At 37.5% G+C, this 15,886-nt stretch overlaps 1 protein-coding gene across 3 annotated transcripts in view; it reads right to left on the bottom strand.

Moving 5' to 3' along the window:
* Positions 1-1,200: 1,200 nt before the first annotated feature.
* Positions 1,201-15,886, bottom strand: part of LOC149801124 (uncharacterized) — a 34,291-nt gene continuing 19,605 nt past the window's right edge. For 2 of the 3 annotated variants that reach the window (XM_089955147.1, XM_089955148.1), the window contains exons 2-5: positions 12,226-12,322; positions 9,543-10,808; positions 8,836-8,907; positions 1,201-7,676 (exon numbers count right to left, since the gene is read on the bottom strand). In XM_089955147.1, coding sequence (XP_089811273.1) covers positions 6,097-7,676; positions 8,836-8,907; positions 9,543-10,808; positions 12,226-12,235 — 2,928 coding nt within the window. In that variant the 5' untranslated portion in view covers positions 12,236-12,322 and the 3' untranslated portion in view covers positions 1,201-6,096. The remainder of the gene's footprint in view (positions 7,677-8,835; positions 8,908-9,542; positions 10,809-12,225; positions 12,323-15,886) is intronic. The other variant, XM_089955149.1, reaches the window with a different exon arrangement.

The following is a 15,886-nucleotide window of genomic DNA, read 5'->3' on the forward strand; positions in this document are numbered from 1 at the left end:
TGAATATTTTTCAATAGAATCAGTTTTGAAGTTACTTATATCCTGCTTAAAATTGTACGCAAATATACCTTATATAGAGAGACATGCGTTGTTACTTTCGTGTTAAATATTTTGTTCACCTTTCTGAAAATTGAATAAATGATTCTCTTGCTATTCTACAAATATTCTCATAATGTATACCACCGTCGGTAATGATTCTCTTGCTAGTCTAAAAATATAGTGATAAATCAGTGAATTGAATATGTGTATAAATTAAACCAAGTGTGAGAGGAAAGAACAGTATCTACTCACCAAGTACTCCTTTGGCGAACACCATCCTATTTAGCTTTTGAGAGCGTTTAAAACACGAAATAATTAGTCTCCAGATATTGCAATTCAGTTTCAACATATTTATTTTAAATTTATTATTCCCGTAAAAATCATTTCATATTTATCTTTAGGACAGATTTTGAACAAACTCCAATGTAAATACTTAGAGTTGTTACTCGTAATTTTGGATTCCTTGGACACGTTTGATGCCTGTACATTTATTTTTTCAGTCAACGTTTAGCTAGTGTAAGCAATTATAATAACAATTTTGATCTTTGTAAGCAGAAAGAATATAATATACATTCAAGTCATTGTGCACAATCGACTTTTTACGCATTCAAATAGATGCGATGCACGATAACCTTTTCGGTTCTAATATCTTAAAAGCATCTGCTTTCCAACATAAAATTTGGGCAGGGTTAAAATTATTAAAGTGATCTTTTTAATATTGGAAATTACGAGAAGAAAAACATGATATAAATACTGAAGCAGGTTTCTTAATTGTGGTGCAATGTTTATTTTACTCCAAACCTATACCCTGCAGGCTTAGATGCATGTATGCATTAGAGATTAGCGGCACGTCAGCACACTAACGTCTACAGGATGCCAATTAAAAACAAATTTCTAACAATGTAAAACAAATAGAATTGCACAGAAATCTTTAGCAAGATAAACCCTTCCAAATAAACGTGAACATCAAATACTACGATAAAAATAAAATGGAAAAATATTAACATTCTATTAAATACATGTAACAGAAGATAACAAAAATTACATACAGAAGGAGGATTTAGACAGAAGAATAGACACATACACTATAAAGTTAGACATTTAGGTTTATATTTTCTGTAAGCTAAATTTGCATTTTGAATAAAACAACCAAAGACGATGTGCAACTTTCAAATATTTATACAAGCTACCATATAGATAAACCACTACATTGTATGTGAACATCCTGATGCGTATTATAAAATAACGTCATCCTTCATCCGTCGTGACGTCAGTCACATGTCGTGCGATCCACTATGGCTGGGCCGCGGGGGTGGGTGGGGGCGCTCTACAGATATTGTGAAATTCTTAGAGAGTGACACGTGTAAGGCGAAGCTGTTTGCATTAGCAATATGCATAATGGAGAGAATGTTAGCGTATCTTCATGTTACTTTCATGTACTGTGGCTAACATTTCTTTGGATATTGTACTTGCGGAAATCGCACATGGCTAACTAAAATTACTGCTCCCATATGTACGAAAAATCAGCCTGAGTTCGTATAAAGTGCACTGTCTTCCGCAGCTAATAAAATAGTCAAGATTAATTTTGCCAAACTAGACAATACCTGCTTCTGAAAGTGCAATGAATGAATTGCCAAATGCAAAATGTAAAAACAAAAACAAAAGTTATCGGCTCCTTGTTAACAAATTTACGTCTGAAGTCCAGGAAGTGAAAATGACTAGGCGGAGCTAGCAGTTTATTGATAGATGCGCATCTGAACTAAGGCCAAGCTGTATACTCTATAACCCAAACTACACCAATCAAACATACACCAAAATAAAGTAATTAAAAGATAGTTGACGCCTCCTATAAGTTACAAGGTCTTTTCTGTATAGCCAAGATGACCAGTAACGAAATCGAGAAATTTTTTATGTGCAAAAAGTCAACCCAATAAAATACGAAACAATATCGTGCCAATTAGCTAGGTACACTAATTTAATTGTTGTTGTTGTTGTTATACAGTTTAACGCCATTTTTTCAGCACAAGATAGGCTATACATGGCGGACAGTATTAATCGTTGAGGAAGAACCCGGGAAAACCCCGGAAAAAACCACCGACCCACGAGAAGCTACCGGCAAACTTTCTCACATATCCACATTGGCCGAGCCCAAGACTCGAACCTACGCAGGCAGAAGTGAGATGGCAGTGATCCGTGACGGAGAGCGCTTTAGACCACTCGGCCACTCGGGGTCCCCACTGATTTAATGTAATATTGAAAAATATAACACGGAATAAAGAACGAAAAAATTAAAAATGAAATAGAAAAAGAGAGACCAAGAACATATTAACATTAATGACATATGACATACACTTCACAGTAGGTTACCTCCTTTTGATTTCATATCACTGCTAAAACAGCGTCAATTTAGTGATAAAATGCATCCTGGAGTACAATACGCTTTGATAAATGCATTGCACTCAGTTCAGCAGGATCGGCCTTCGCAAACGCGGGGCCCGATTTGGGTCATTTTGGCTGGGGCCACTGGATTTACGTACGGGGCCCCCTGTCAGCACGGCATTTGGAAATCAACTTTTAAACAAGTTTTATATGATATTGAACTGAAAATTTGTCGCTTTAAAATTACTTTCTCTCAAAAGATATATTTTTGAAAATTACTAAGGCACAGGGCCCCTGTGAGCGCGGGGCCCGGTTTTGTCTAATCGGCCTAAGGCCGGCCGTGCAGTTCACACAGAGTCCGCGCCAATATTTCAATATTTTTCTCTGTAACAGCTTTAGTACAGGAGTTTAAAATTTTTGGCCAATACGAAGGAAGAAAAGTTCGAGAAATCTCTTTGTAGCGATGGAGCAGTGTTGAAGAAGTTTTGTCTAATTATAATTGCTCATTTGTGACTTTATAATACACGAATTATTAAATAAACAATGTATCCTCTTTAAAATATGCATTATGTTGCAAAGAAGATCGGTCGCATGCTAATTTGCTTCCTGCTTTCACTAAACTTCACATGCAACTCGCTGTTCTGATAAATCATCTCCCACCCCACCCCCGTGTTGATACTGATGGACGATAGGTGGGTCTGATGCCACCTGTTTGTTACAATGTAGAGTTTTGTTGTAGGCAAATTATTTCCGGAACACACCTGCGTACAAGTTTAGACACCGGTATTTAATAATAGCCACATTTAGCGCGAAATTAAAAATGGACACCGGACAGAGCGTTGTGTTATTCCACTTGGATTTACAAGTCGCCAAACATAGGATTTAATCCGGAAATAGTATATACATATCGCCAAAAAAATCATTTAACCAACGGTAGCTCAGCAGCCACGGGAAATACGAATAAGTTTATAAAATATACACCGAATTGTGCAGGTAAGAGTGGCAGCAGATTTTTGCAGGTTTTAATGAATGCCTTAAATCGCCAGTCAGTATTATTCTAGGTGAAGGAATGCTTTATCGACCTAGCAACTCGCGAACAAAGTTTCTTGATAATCGTATATCTGGAAATTATCATTTTACCTTAAACTTTTTGACTGCAGTGTCAGCATTCACAGTAACATTTAAGCTGTGCCATCTTTGAAGCATTGTCATGATGTATTGTCCTGATATGTATGGAACACTTGCTATTGCTAAATTTGCTGAATACTCTTTATTTCTTACATCGTGATATGCCATGTTTTGTTGTGTGTTTTGGGGGATGGGGTTATTATTTACTTTTTCACATTACGTACCAGCTAGAAATTAAATAAAAAATAATCCATTACATGCGTTTGGGTGGGATAAGAAAATCCTACCCTAAGAATAATAATCTGAGGACATGAACGCGGCAAACCCTCGTTCTGCCTTCACATTCTGGCCCTTGGGTAGGATATGCCTGTCCCACGCCAGTGCATATGACAGAATCTATTAATATCTCCACGATCAGGCCAGACAAGAAATATTGGTATTACTTTAGATGACTGAGCAACGATAATTCATATCCACGAAAATTACAATCATGTTATCATGCATATTTCTGACACCTTCTGACAGAACCTTATTAACAATTATTAGAAACGTATCTATTCACTAATGGTGATTCTCGTATGGAAAATGGCTTCTTGGAAAATACAGTTTCATGTATTATTTCATATTCCTCAAAAGGATAGATTTTACAGCAGTGACTGCAGTCGGAATTGTGTGACCAGTTTTGTGGGTAAAGGAACAAATAATTATTGCATACATTTTACTAGAATTCTATCAGACAGTAGGTAATATGAACGACGCATCAAAAGTGAAAGCTGTCAATTTTACTTAAGAAAAAATGGATATTATTGGCAAAGAATGACCTTTTCACGTTCCTACGAACCACCTACCGGTGTATTATAGCACTACAGCAGCCTGATCAAGATGGTATAGAACTGATTAGAAACTACACATTTTTCGTATAAATAACTTTTGTCATTTTGTTACAGCAAAAATTATGTCCCTAACATTTCCATCCTTTCTGCTTTCTTTCTCTTTTAGGTAACCTAACAATTCCATCCTTTCTGTTTTCTTTTTTTTTTTTTTAGGTAACCTAAGTGGTTTGAGCGTCCGCTTCGGATGCGGGAGATCCCAGGTTCGAACTACGGCTGAGTCATACCAAAGACTTATGAAAATGGTACTACCAGCTAACTTGCTTGGCGCTCAGCATTAATATGTTAGTGCTATGACTGGTCGTCCTGTGTCAGGATAATGTGACTGGGTGGGACATGGCACCACATGTCTGCGGCATGATTCATCAGTGCGAAACATCACTATAAACTGCCATACTGCAAATATCGTAGCGATATGACTGACTTTTTTAAAGCTACGTTAACATTCCATATCACACACAAACACACACACTCTCTTTTTTGTCTGAGTTTGAATTCCTGCTTCTAAACAATTCTAATTACTCCGTTCTGTTTCTGAGTTTAATACTGTTTCAGTAGAACAGCTCTCAAGAGAATCAAAAGAAACCTTTTTGGATTTGTTACTTGGAGAAATCTTCAATCATAATGTGTGACCTTCATATTGATATTCATTCGAATGCTTACCTAATTGTATCCATTTGTGACAGAGCCCCGGTTATTCGAAATCGTATCAGACAGGGTAGGGGTAATCATAATGATTTATAAAATAGGTAATTTTAAAATCAAATCTATATTTATAAATCATAAAGATATTACAGATGCGTGAGTTTGTTTCATATAAACCGAAAGCTCCGTTAATCGAGGTGCGACTAATTTGAAGCTTTACTGTAATCCTCTTTAAATTTGTCCGACTCCGTTTTAACGTTTTCAGCGCTTACTTAAGATTAGTGACATAGATGCGCTCAAAAAATGATACCAGAGCTGGAATTTGAGTTTTGGCTGGAGCAATGGGCAACAAAGTCTGCAAAAGAAACGACTAGTATATATACTAACTCCTGTCTTCATGGTCACCAGAGTTCAACGAAGATCAGTCTAACTAAAAATTTGTGCTTCGAAAACTGATCTGGTTTTGACACGTGAGCATTTGTCCCATCTTTGCTTGCCAAGGAATGAGGATGCACCAAAATAAATCAACTCAACTGATCAATCAACGAGCTCGTTACTTGACCTGCTATATATTCAGTTTGGTGACTTTCATGATATCCACATGCCTTGACTCCAAAGAACAAGGTATACGAAAGGCTTTCATTAGAGAAATTTACATCCAGCATATGTGCCTGTTTACTGAGGCGGATATTATTATTCCCAACGATCCTTCAAAATAAATCTCACAAGCAATCTGAGTGGACCACTTTCTTTCAGCTGCATAAAATCAGACAGCAGATATTGTTTTTGGCTAGTTACATATGTTTAACGTATGTATGGAACGAAATGGATCGACGAATCTTGTCTAGCAAAGATGCCTTTCCCCGATGTAATATGCCTAAATTCCCTGCTAAAGTAGTAATCATCGAAACCAGATTTACATTTCTTTGTTTACTGTGACTCCGTGAAGCATATTTACAAAAATGGGAATAGAAAATGGAGTATATGAAAATAATATAAAAGAAAGAAACCATCCTCATATATAAAATGATTTGAACCTGTAGTTCAGTGATCTCTGATCTGTTTCCTTATATGTTACCACAGTGTCTGGAAACTGTACACCAACGTGCCTGCGGTTTTCAGCAGGTACTGAGCGAAATCCGAAAACATCGTCCAGAGGCAAGTAAACGTCTGGAGCTTGGACACCAACGTCCTTACAAATTCGGACTTTGCCTTGACGGGAACTTCTATTATTTGTTATAGGAAGAGATAACACTTTCGATCTTTTCACCTCGTACAACATATCGTCCTCGGCATCCGGAGCCATATCTTGAATGTCTTCTATCTCAGACAAACGGGCAGATACAATGTTAAATACTTTATCTGAAAGTGGGCCTTCGTTCCCGCCAGTTTCATGTGGAATTTGATTCTTTAGATTAACATTTGTATTTTTCACTTTTCCTTTATGATTTTGTTTTTCATGAAGGACGTTTTCTGGACACGACATAGGCTTATCCTGCAAAGAAATAGTCTTTTTTGTTGACGTAAGACAAATATTTTCATCTTCTGTAATTTTTAAATGAAGTTTCTTCTCGCGCTCTGATGAAATACGTTCCCGCCGTTCCAGAACGGTTTGTACTGCCTCATGTATGCAAGGTATTGGTATGCCCTGGGCAAAACTATTTTTTTCTATTTCTTTAGAATTCAGCTGCCCGGATGATACATGAACTTTAAGCTCCTTTTTCCTTATAAGATCAGTTGGTGCCACGCAAGACCTATTTCCCTTTCTGGAAATGCCACCAGTAAATGAATCCGAATCCGTTGCTTTAACTGATAACGTTTGTGGATTGATAAAGCCAGGATGAACAGTTTTCTCTGTTAATGGTGAAGATTCTTTAGCACCAGATGTCACAAAGGCGCTCTTTTTTTCAAGATCTGAAGATATTTTAGCAGTATTTGCAGGAATAGCGGCGTCTCTGGTACAGGATGAATAACATTCTGCTTTTGATGAATGAATAACAACATCATTAGCAAATTTTACAGGTTTATGAGCGTTGACCGTAGATTTGACAGCGCCGTGCCCAACTTCTATTGATTTTGAAGCTGGATATGTACAATTATCAACTCTTTGTACAGACTTTATCTGATCTCTGGCATCCTCTGTTTTAACAACATCATCGTTTTCAAAGCGCACAGATGGTAGAAGGGTATTTGCTGCATCAGTTATGTCATTTGCAGGTTTCAAAGTTTGTGGAACAATGCCAAATTCTACAGGTTTCTGAACTGTTCCTGTAGAAATGATGCAGTTGTCAGTACATTTGAAGGATTGCAGAGTTGCAGCGAAAGGAAAATCAGTGTCCTTTAAACAATCTACAGATTGATGAGCGGAGATTTGTGGAATGACAGGCTCCTTTGGTGGTTGTACAGCCTGTTCCGCTTGAGTGTTGACAGCCTCCACGACAGCTTCTAAAATCGGCTGAGCAATAACGTCAGAAAAAGCATCTTCTTTTGCAGGTTCTTCATGGTAAGACACGTTCCTTTGGACATTCTCCTTCTGGTTGAAAGTTTCATGTGGGAGTGCCTGTGAATCTTTCTTTTGACTGGCATCGTCCTCGTCTGAATAATATAAGACAAATAGGAAATTGAAAGTGAGCGTTTCTGCAATTCTTCAAATAATAGATAATCAATATGGTAAAGTACGTTTTTGATTTCTATAGGAGGGACATAAAAAACACCTTTATAGTTGATGGATGATGGACGTACCGTTATTCATACTACTCATACACTTCATGGTAATTGTTACGTTTTGTCCATAATTACATTCTTTATTCCAAATGCCAACGCTGGAGGGTTTAAAAGATGCAGTAATCAAACCACCGTATAATTCATGTAAAAATAAAGAACTATGGATGTTTACAAAACAGAACCTATATCAATCATGATTTATTTGCTACCTTCCGTTGTTGTGCACTTTTGCACAAAGGAGACATTGGTTATCTCATGCCGTTTGACGTTGAGATTTGTAGCGTTTGACGTTGACATTTGTAGCGAAATGCTATGCAGTTTGTGATCATTCGGAAATAGTAATCCATAATGCCATAGCTGTCATTTAATGATTGAAAATAATGCAGTAAGTCTCCTGTGACTGAATAGTTACCGTGTCTGCAGTTTTTAAAGTCTTAGGTTGCACAATAATTGCACCTAGTATATTACTGAGATGGTTACTTACAAAAAAAGATAACCTTGAACAAAACTGCTCCACTTTATTTTCAATCGGCGTAAGAAATCTTCAAATATAGAAAGGTAAGAAAATAACACCTAAACACAGATGGGGAAAAACGTAATTAATTTATATGCGTGTACGTGCGTGCTTATATGTGTGTATGTATGTATGTATGTGTGCATGTATGTACGTATATATACGTATGTATGTTCTTTTGGTGATGATGAAGAAGACATAACAATTTACTAGATATTCATTTGACAAGACATTATTTTGTTCAACCATATTTTCTGGATTTATTCTGTTTCAAACATGATATGAAGAACAAAGAAAGATCATGTAGGACGTATGGGAAACGAGTATTTTTAATTAATCACAAGAACAAGAGACGTCATTTAGAAAGTATGGATCACAAGTATTACTCACAATACTTCTACTTCTCTTGACTCCAAAGTAACACAACACATATACTATAGGCTAAAACTGTTTTGACTCTTTCTCTGACACGCACACAAGACACGCAAACATGGTTGTGCTCACTCACAGACTTGCCTTGTGAAGACAGGGAGACGCCTTCAAAAGCATCGGACTCTTCTATTCTAAGCTCTTCGTCAAGAATAAGACCTATAAGACACAGAAGAATATTTTTGCAGAAATATGCGAGGACAGATAACATTAACTTAGATATCTGGATAGCTAAGAAGTTATACGGTCGCTTCGCACCTTTGAAGCCCCGTGTTGGATCCTCGCTTCGGGCAGATGCTAGCACAAGTAGTAACTCAATACAAAATGTATTTCAAAAGTAAGATGACCATTTGACACATTTGTTATATTTTATGGTAAGAAGTCATCAAATGTAGTGATGACCTTCTAAACGATTTCGCCATCTGATGGCACGAGGCCAAAAGCAGTGCACACCATATTACTCTAATAAGACTATCTTGAAAGGATACAAACTACTAAACCAACGTGTCGAAGCATCAATTGTAAGGACCAATTACAACTCTATAAATTACTTCTCCTGAAGTAACATATGTTTCACCCTAATCTGTTATCTTATTTACAATGGTAAATCCAATGTTTCATGATAAACTTCACGTTACGAGAGAAAGACTCTTATAGGAGGATTCGCAGTTGGGAATTGTCTTCTTGATGTATTTATCGCACAGATTTCTCTCAGTTTAAACCTGTTAAAACATTCAATTCTAAATGGTAATATTTATATTAAATAACAGATCAATACGAAGTTTAAAGCTTACTTCTTCTTCTATCTGTTTCCCAGGACTCTTCCACTGTAGTTAAACTGTTTCGATTATCTTCATAGTCTATCCTTACATCGGTTATACTTTTCCTTCTATTCAGTTCTTCCTTTTTCTTTTGGTCTTTTATTTTCAACGACTTCAGCGTTGCAAGACTTTTCTTTAACGCCTTTTTATGTTCTTTTTCATCTTCTGGCGAGGAAGAGATTCTGCTGTCCTCAGCATTAATTTTGGGCTGTGATGAAGCTCGGATCCCAAGTCTCTTAAACTTTCCATGTTTCTTCTCCGATTCTTTGCCATTTGTATATGTGATTCCATCATCTACGTTTTGTGGCTTCTTTCTCGTATCACCAAAATTAAAAGACCATCTCTTCTTTTTGTCAGTTTTATTGGCCTTCTTTTGGTTAACAATATTTTCACCATTTCTCGTTAGATTTTGTTTTTCACTCTGCGAAATTGGTGGTTTACTTGACGGATCAACCAAACAACTGACTGAATCATCTTCACTGGGAATACCACTACAAACAGTTTCATAGTGTTTCATAACTCCTGATATTCCATTCACTTTGGAAATATCATCAGAGTCCTTGCTGACGTTAACACTATTATTGGACACAGAATCCCTATACACCCCCTTGCTTTTTATGGCCTCGCTGTTCAAGGAACCATCTTGCATACGCAAGTCAGCAAAGATAGTTGGAGGCGGAACCCCTTCAATTCTCCCATCTTCGCTATCTGTTTTTGATACCAACAGCGTCTCACTACCGACAGAGACTTCTACCTCTTTCGATTTAGACGAATCTTTTTCAGAAAGATCTTTTTGCACAATCATGAACTCTTCCTTGGTTTTCTCACACTTTGACTGTTTATTTTTATGTACTTTACAGTTTTGCTTCGTTTTGTTCTTACCGAATCCAAAGAAATGTAGTTTCTTTTCTTTTTTCTTGTCCTTAGTCTCGTCATCAGAATGTGTGACATGTTCTTGAAGAGTTTTCTTTTTCACGTTCTCGCTCAGTACATCGTGTGTAATGCAGCTGTCTCGATCAGTCACAGTTTCATCGATGTTGACATAGTGTCCGTTATCGTTTACAAATTCGTTGTCACTAGATGTCATCATATTTTTATTCTGATCAACGAAATTCATTTTACACTCCTCGGACTCATGTTCTGGATTCCCGGTTTTGGCCTTGCCAAAGCGTTCCGGCTCAGCTACGCCTTTCACATCTTCATCATATTTCCTCACATCACCCGATTTATTGGTCTCTGCTGAAAGGAAATGGATTAAAAACAATATTTTATCTTTCAAGCAATGTCAATAGAACGGTGGAGTTTAAGGGGAGTTTATACTAGAAATATAGTGAAAGTTTATTCTCAGTTTAATATAAATTTTCAACTTAAAAAAGGAGGCATGGTAACGTTAGCGCGCTCGCTTTGCACCTCTTGGATCCCTGATTCATTACACCGTTTTTGGCGTTTTGAGGACAAAATGGATGCCCATCCAAAGTTGTCAGTTCTCTTCTAGTTCTCCAGTTTCTTCCAAAGCCAAAACCACCAAGGTCAATAGCGTTTAATAAATACAGTGACTTATTATTTATTTCCCGACAACCAGTATTGCTGAATATGAATTCGGACGCTTCGGTGTATCCAAATTTAAACGAAAAATGTGAGGAACCTCCAAGAATCGAATAATAAATACAGATCTACTTGATTGCAACCGATTTTACGTTGATGTATTAAAAATTAGTAGTTTTTGTTGTAATATAAGCTAATTGTAAAGAAGCTTGACGTAAATTGATAAAATAAATCATTGTTCATCCTGTTGACTGATCCTAGTTTTAACCATCAATTATTAATTTATTCTGATTTGTAAAATTGTAGAGATGCTGTAACGTAGTATTTATATACAATTGTTTTATAATTGATGTATGCTCACCACGCGAATTTGTCCTGATGTGGCTTACAAGTGAATATGCCTTGGATGTTGATTATATAGGTTTATTTTCCATGTTTGATCAAAAGTATAACAAATAAATCCTCCAGTTCGGACAGTCGGATTCAGGTAGTAGAGTACTAAGTATAAATGGTGCCAGGGGCGATGATGATGGCCCAAATGGATTTTGGCGTCCCAAGGCCTCTGATGCCCAGGGCAACCAACCCGTCAGACCCCCCACCCACACACACACCTTGTTAGTACGCTAAAGATTGATTCAACATCACCTCTTTGGGGTAAAACTTCTACGTCGACTCCGTCTGCGCACTCACACAATTTCATTTTTTCCCCCGCTGGTCAAGAGTATCCTACGGTGTAAGACGGTTGATTAAGGTAACTTTTACAGGCACCCGCATCAGAGACACTTATCTCCGAAATAAATGGTGCGAAAAACCCATCTTGATTTGTCAAAAACCTGCTCTAACTTCAGTTAAGAAGTTCGTGTGTTTTATACAGCGCCATCTAGTGCAGTAAATAACTGTATTTTATCAAACATTAACGCCGATGTCTGCGGAAAAATGAATAGGTGATCTGAGCCCTATTAACTTATTTCAAGTTTAATCATAAACAGATTCGTACATTTTACCTCCAGACGACGCACGTTGCACACAGCTCAACCTGCTCTACAGCCATGTGAGATAAAAATTGACATTTTTAAAAGGTAAGCGACAGTGGCAGATATCAGTACATTACCTGTTGACATCACTTCAGGGCGATGGACTTCAATAACTGTTAGATTTTAGACGTATCATTCATGACATATCAGGAAATGCGACTGTTAACCATCATTCTGAAATAATAACAGCAAAAGCAACAGCATTTAATAATAATAATAATAATAATAATAATAATACATATTTCATGTCCAAGTCTGTATGCCCGTGTTCTGCCATTTTTTCATCTTGAAAGATAACAAGAAAGGGATGAATGGGTCTAAGCACAATCTTAGGTTGTAGAAACATATATATATATATATATATATATATATATATATATATATATATATATATATATATATATATATATATATATATATATATATATATATATATATATATATATATATATATATCTGATTTTACTGCACAATTCACTGCTATTCGTCTGCATTTATGATTCCTGTCAGGCATAACATAAAAGATTCCTCTGAAAAATGTACTGACGTAGCCTCGTGCGATTGGCGAGGGAGACTGTCATCGTGATTATCCCAGGCTAAGACTCGAAGTTACTTTTACCGGTGAAGTCCAGAATTAGAGAAGAGACGAATATAAGATGGATAAAAGCGACAAAATCACAGCGGTTTTCAAGATTACGACTGTGTCATCGATGAAGCTGGACATACATTCATCATGCCAACAGACAGATAGTAAATTAAATGATTAGAGTGTTCGTATGATAATTCTGAATCGTGTTTTAATGTAATAGAATAGTTAAAACTCCGAACCCGAGACAATACAACCAACCATCAGCACCACTGTTTCAAAGCATGTCAGCTGCTTAGTTTTTATGAAAGGTGGTTGGTGGATTTTCTCCACAAAGACACAGCATGCTACGAGAAAACCTTTACATTTCTGTTTCTTTCTTCAAAACGGTGTCACCTTCAACGGTCAATATTGCTGTATAATGTGACGCGAGATTAAAGCGCTGTTTAATGTTTTGGAATAACTAAAGAATATTCGTGTCTGTTGACGATTACCCTGCTGAATAGTGTTTATTTGTGCAAGTATTACCAAATGTGGGCATATCAGGAGATACCAGGCGGGTACTTGGCCGCATGTGACCCAATGCGTCTATCAACTACTGAAACTTATTCGACCCGTTTGAAGGCCTAGGCATTGTTACAGGACAAAGACCTTAAGATAACGAGGCTATAATAGGAACAAGGAGCCAAAATGCATCCTAAGACCGAGTAAAGAATTGGTCTCAATTGTACAAGAGCTAATCTCTGGTAGGTTTTATTTTTCACGAATACAACATCCCTGTTACTGGAGCATTTATTCTCTCTTGACATGCGTGACCGGTATACGTACGAAGTATTACTATCGTGCTTGCCGGCAGCTTTCGAAACCAGAAATACAAGAACCTTTGGAATGACATTATGCAAACTTTTCTTTTATTTACAGGACCACACAGGTTGCTCCATTCTTTCGCTTAGTGTCTGAGCAAGAACCTCTGTCTGCATACGAACGTAGACTGACAATATCAGTGAGTTGTGGGTTTTTTCACAAGCTGAATAATCTGCCTCACAACTGGAGCAACATCGGTCTCCTCCATCAAGCCAGAGTAAACATCAGATTTTCAGGCAGGTTGATTTTACCATATTTATGGTGTGGCTTTTTTTTAAGGGGCTGGAAATCGGGAGGGATAGTGAAAGCAAAAAAACACCAAACAAAACAAAATTCTTGCACAGCAAAATAGTATTCGGCCTACAATTTATTTTCGGAACCTACATGGGCATCAATCCATGTTTATTTAACATATCAATGCTAATAAATATACTGTTATCTGGAAGTAATATCTTAGTGTCATCTTTTGTTTTAAAAAAAGAAGTGAATTAATAATTTAGTTTTCATATACAATGTGACAAAGTTTTCCGTCACGTAATCCTGTCATATGATAACTTAGTTCTCATGAAAGATATTAATAATGGCTGCCTCTGCCACCCACTTTATTTTCGCAGAATAAGCCAATGATACTCCGACTGACATGATCCGTTTCTGATCCAATATACCGTATCATCCAGATGTCTTTTTCTCATTGAGACGCCTCTCATTCTTCTCAAAAGCATAACCGATTTTTCTATCCTCAGTACTAAAGTCTTCATAGATCATTGACTCTTAAAGTCGATGGTGACGTGGGTATTTGGTTCTTTTTAACAGGACTTTTAACACATTGGATATATCATGCCGGGGAAATGGAATCTAACTCCTTTCCCAACGACACGCCTAGGCAGCCGACCTGCTGATCTGGATGGCTATGGAACCCAATACATGTGGATTACGAGTCCGACAGACTACCTGCTGAGCTACCCGCGATACTTTGCTGGCCTGAATCACCTGCAACAACACAATATTCCCGACCCGAGAAAAATCAGAAAACGTTCACAAAAATTGGCGGAAGGGTATCGAAAATGTCAACGCAATAATGCATCAGCAAGTCCCCTCTAACTAAATGAGGAATCAGTACTGCCTCTCTCTCTCCCTCTCAAAACCAAGCTTCTGCACCTGAACCTGATTTGGTAGTCATGTGACAAGCCATCGCGGTGGGACTCGCTAAGAAATTGCCTTTCTTCAGAGTAATTCCAGGTCTCGTGTCAACAATTTAATCTTATGTTGAGAGGGAAACAAAGATTTGTTTTCAAAAGAGGATGTTTTACCCCTATTTCTCGAGACTGTGTGTGTGTTTGGTTTGGATTATTGACGTAGCTTTAACAACTTTTTATTCATATTGATACGATTTCTGCAGTGTGACAGTTTATAGTGATGTGTAACACTGGGGCATCATGCCACATACATGTAGCATGATGTCCCACCCAGTTGCATTATCTTAACACTAGGCCAACCAGTCCTAACACTAACCTTTCAATGTTGAGTGCCAAGTGAGACAGATGCTAGTACCACTGTTATAACTCTTTTGTTTGACTTGGCGGGGATTCGAACCTGCGACCTCCCGCATTCGTGGCGGACGCTTTAACCAGTTAGGCCACCGAAGCGGTTTTTTCAAGACTGTTTTTTCAACTAATATAATGGATATAATAAACAGGTTATTTTTCTATCAATCAGAGGTATATTATTTTGTTCAAGTATTCGTGGGCGGGAACTTCTTTTTAAAACTCCTTGGCCTCCCCCTCCCTCTCCCGAAAATGATATGGTCGCAGTAGCGTACTAACAGAAGGAGGGGCGGACGGGGCGGCTGCCCTGGGCACCAGAGGTCCTAGGACGCCAAAAGCCATTTGGGCCTTCATATTTACCCTGGGCGTCATTTGCCCTTAGTACGCCACTGAACGGTAAGTCTCTAATATTAGTGACACACAACAGCTCTTCTGGATTTGGTTGGGCTAAACTTGCCAGTGAAAAGGACCTCACCGGATGTTGCAAATTACACTGTACCTTGCTGTTTGGTTCGTTGTTGTTACAAGGTTAAATCGAGTTTCTCCGTTTGTAAAGAGTTTGAAAATCTGATCGACGAACTATGATTAATATATATATCTTCATAATATCAAAATTCGCCGAAGTGTTCAAATCTGAGAAATGCGCAAGGTTGATTTATAGTGGGATTGGGTGGTTGGGGTGAATTAAGTCCAATATTAATAACCGAACATGCGGGAAAAAATCTTAAATACTGTAGATTAAAT

This window comes from Sinohyriopsis cumingii, chromosome 4 (genome assembly GCF_028554795.1).
Source record: "Sinohyriopsis cumingii isolate HCF-2022 chromosome 4, ASM2855479v2, whole genome shotgun sequence".
NCBI lineage: Eukaryota > Metazoa > Mollusca > Bivalvia > Unionida > Unionidae > Sinohyriopsis > Sinohyriopsis cumingii.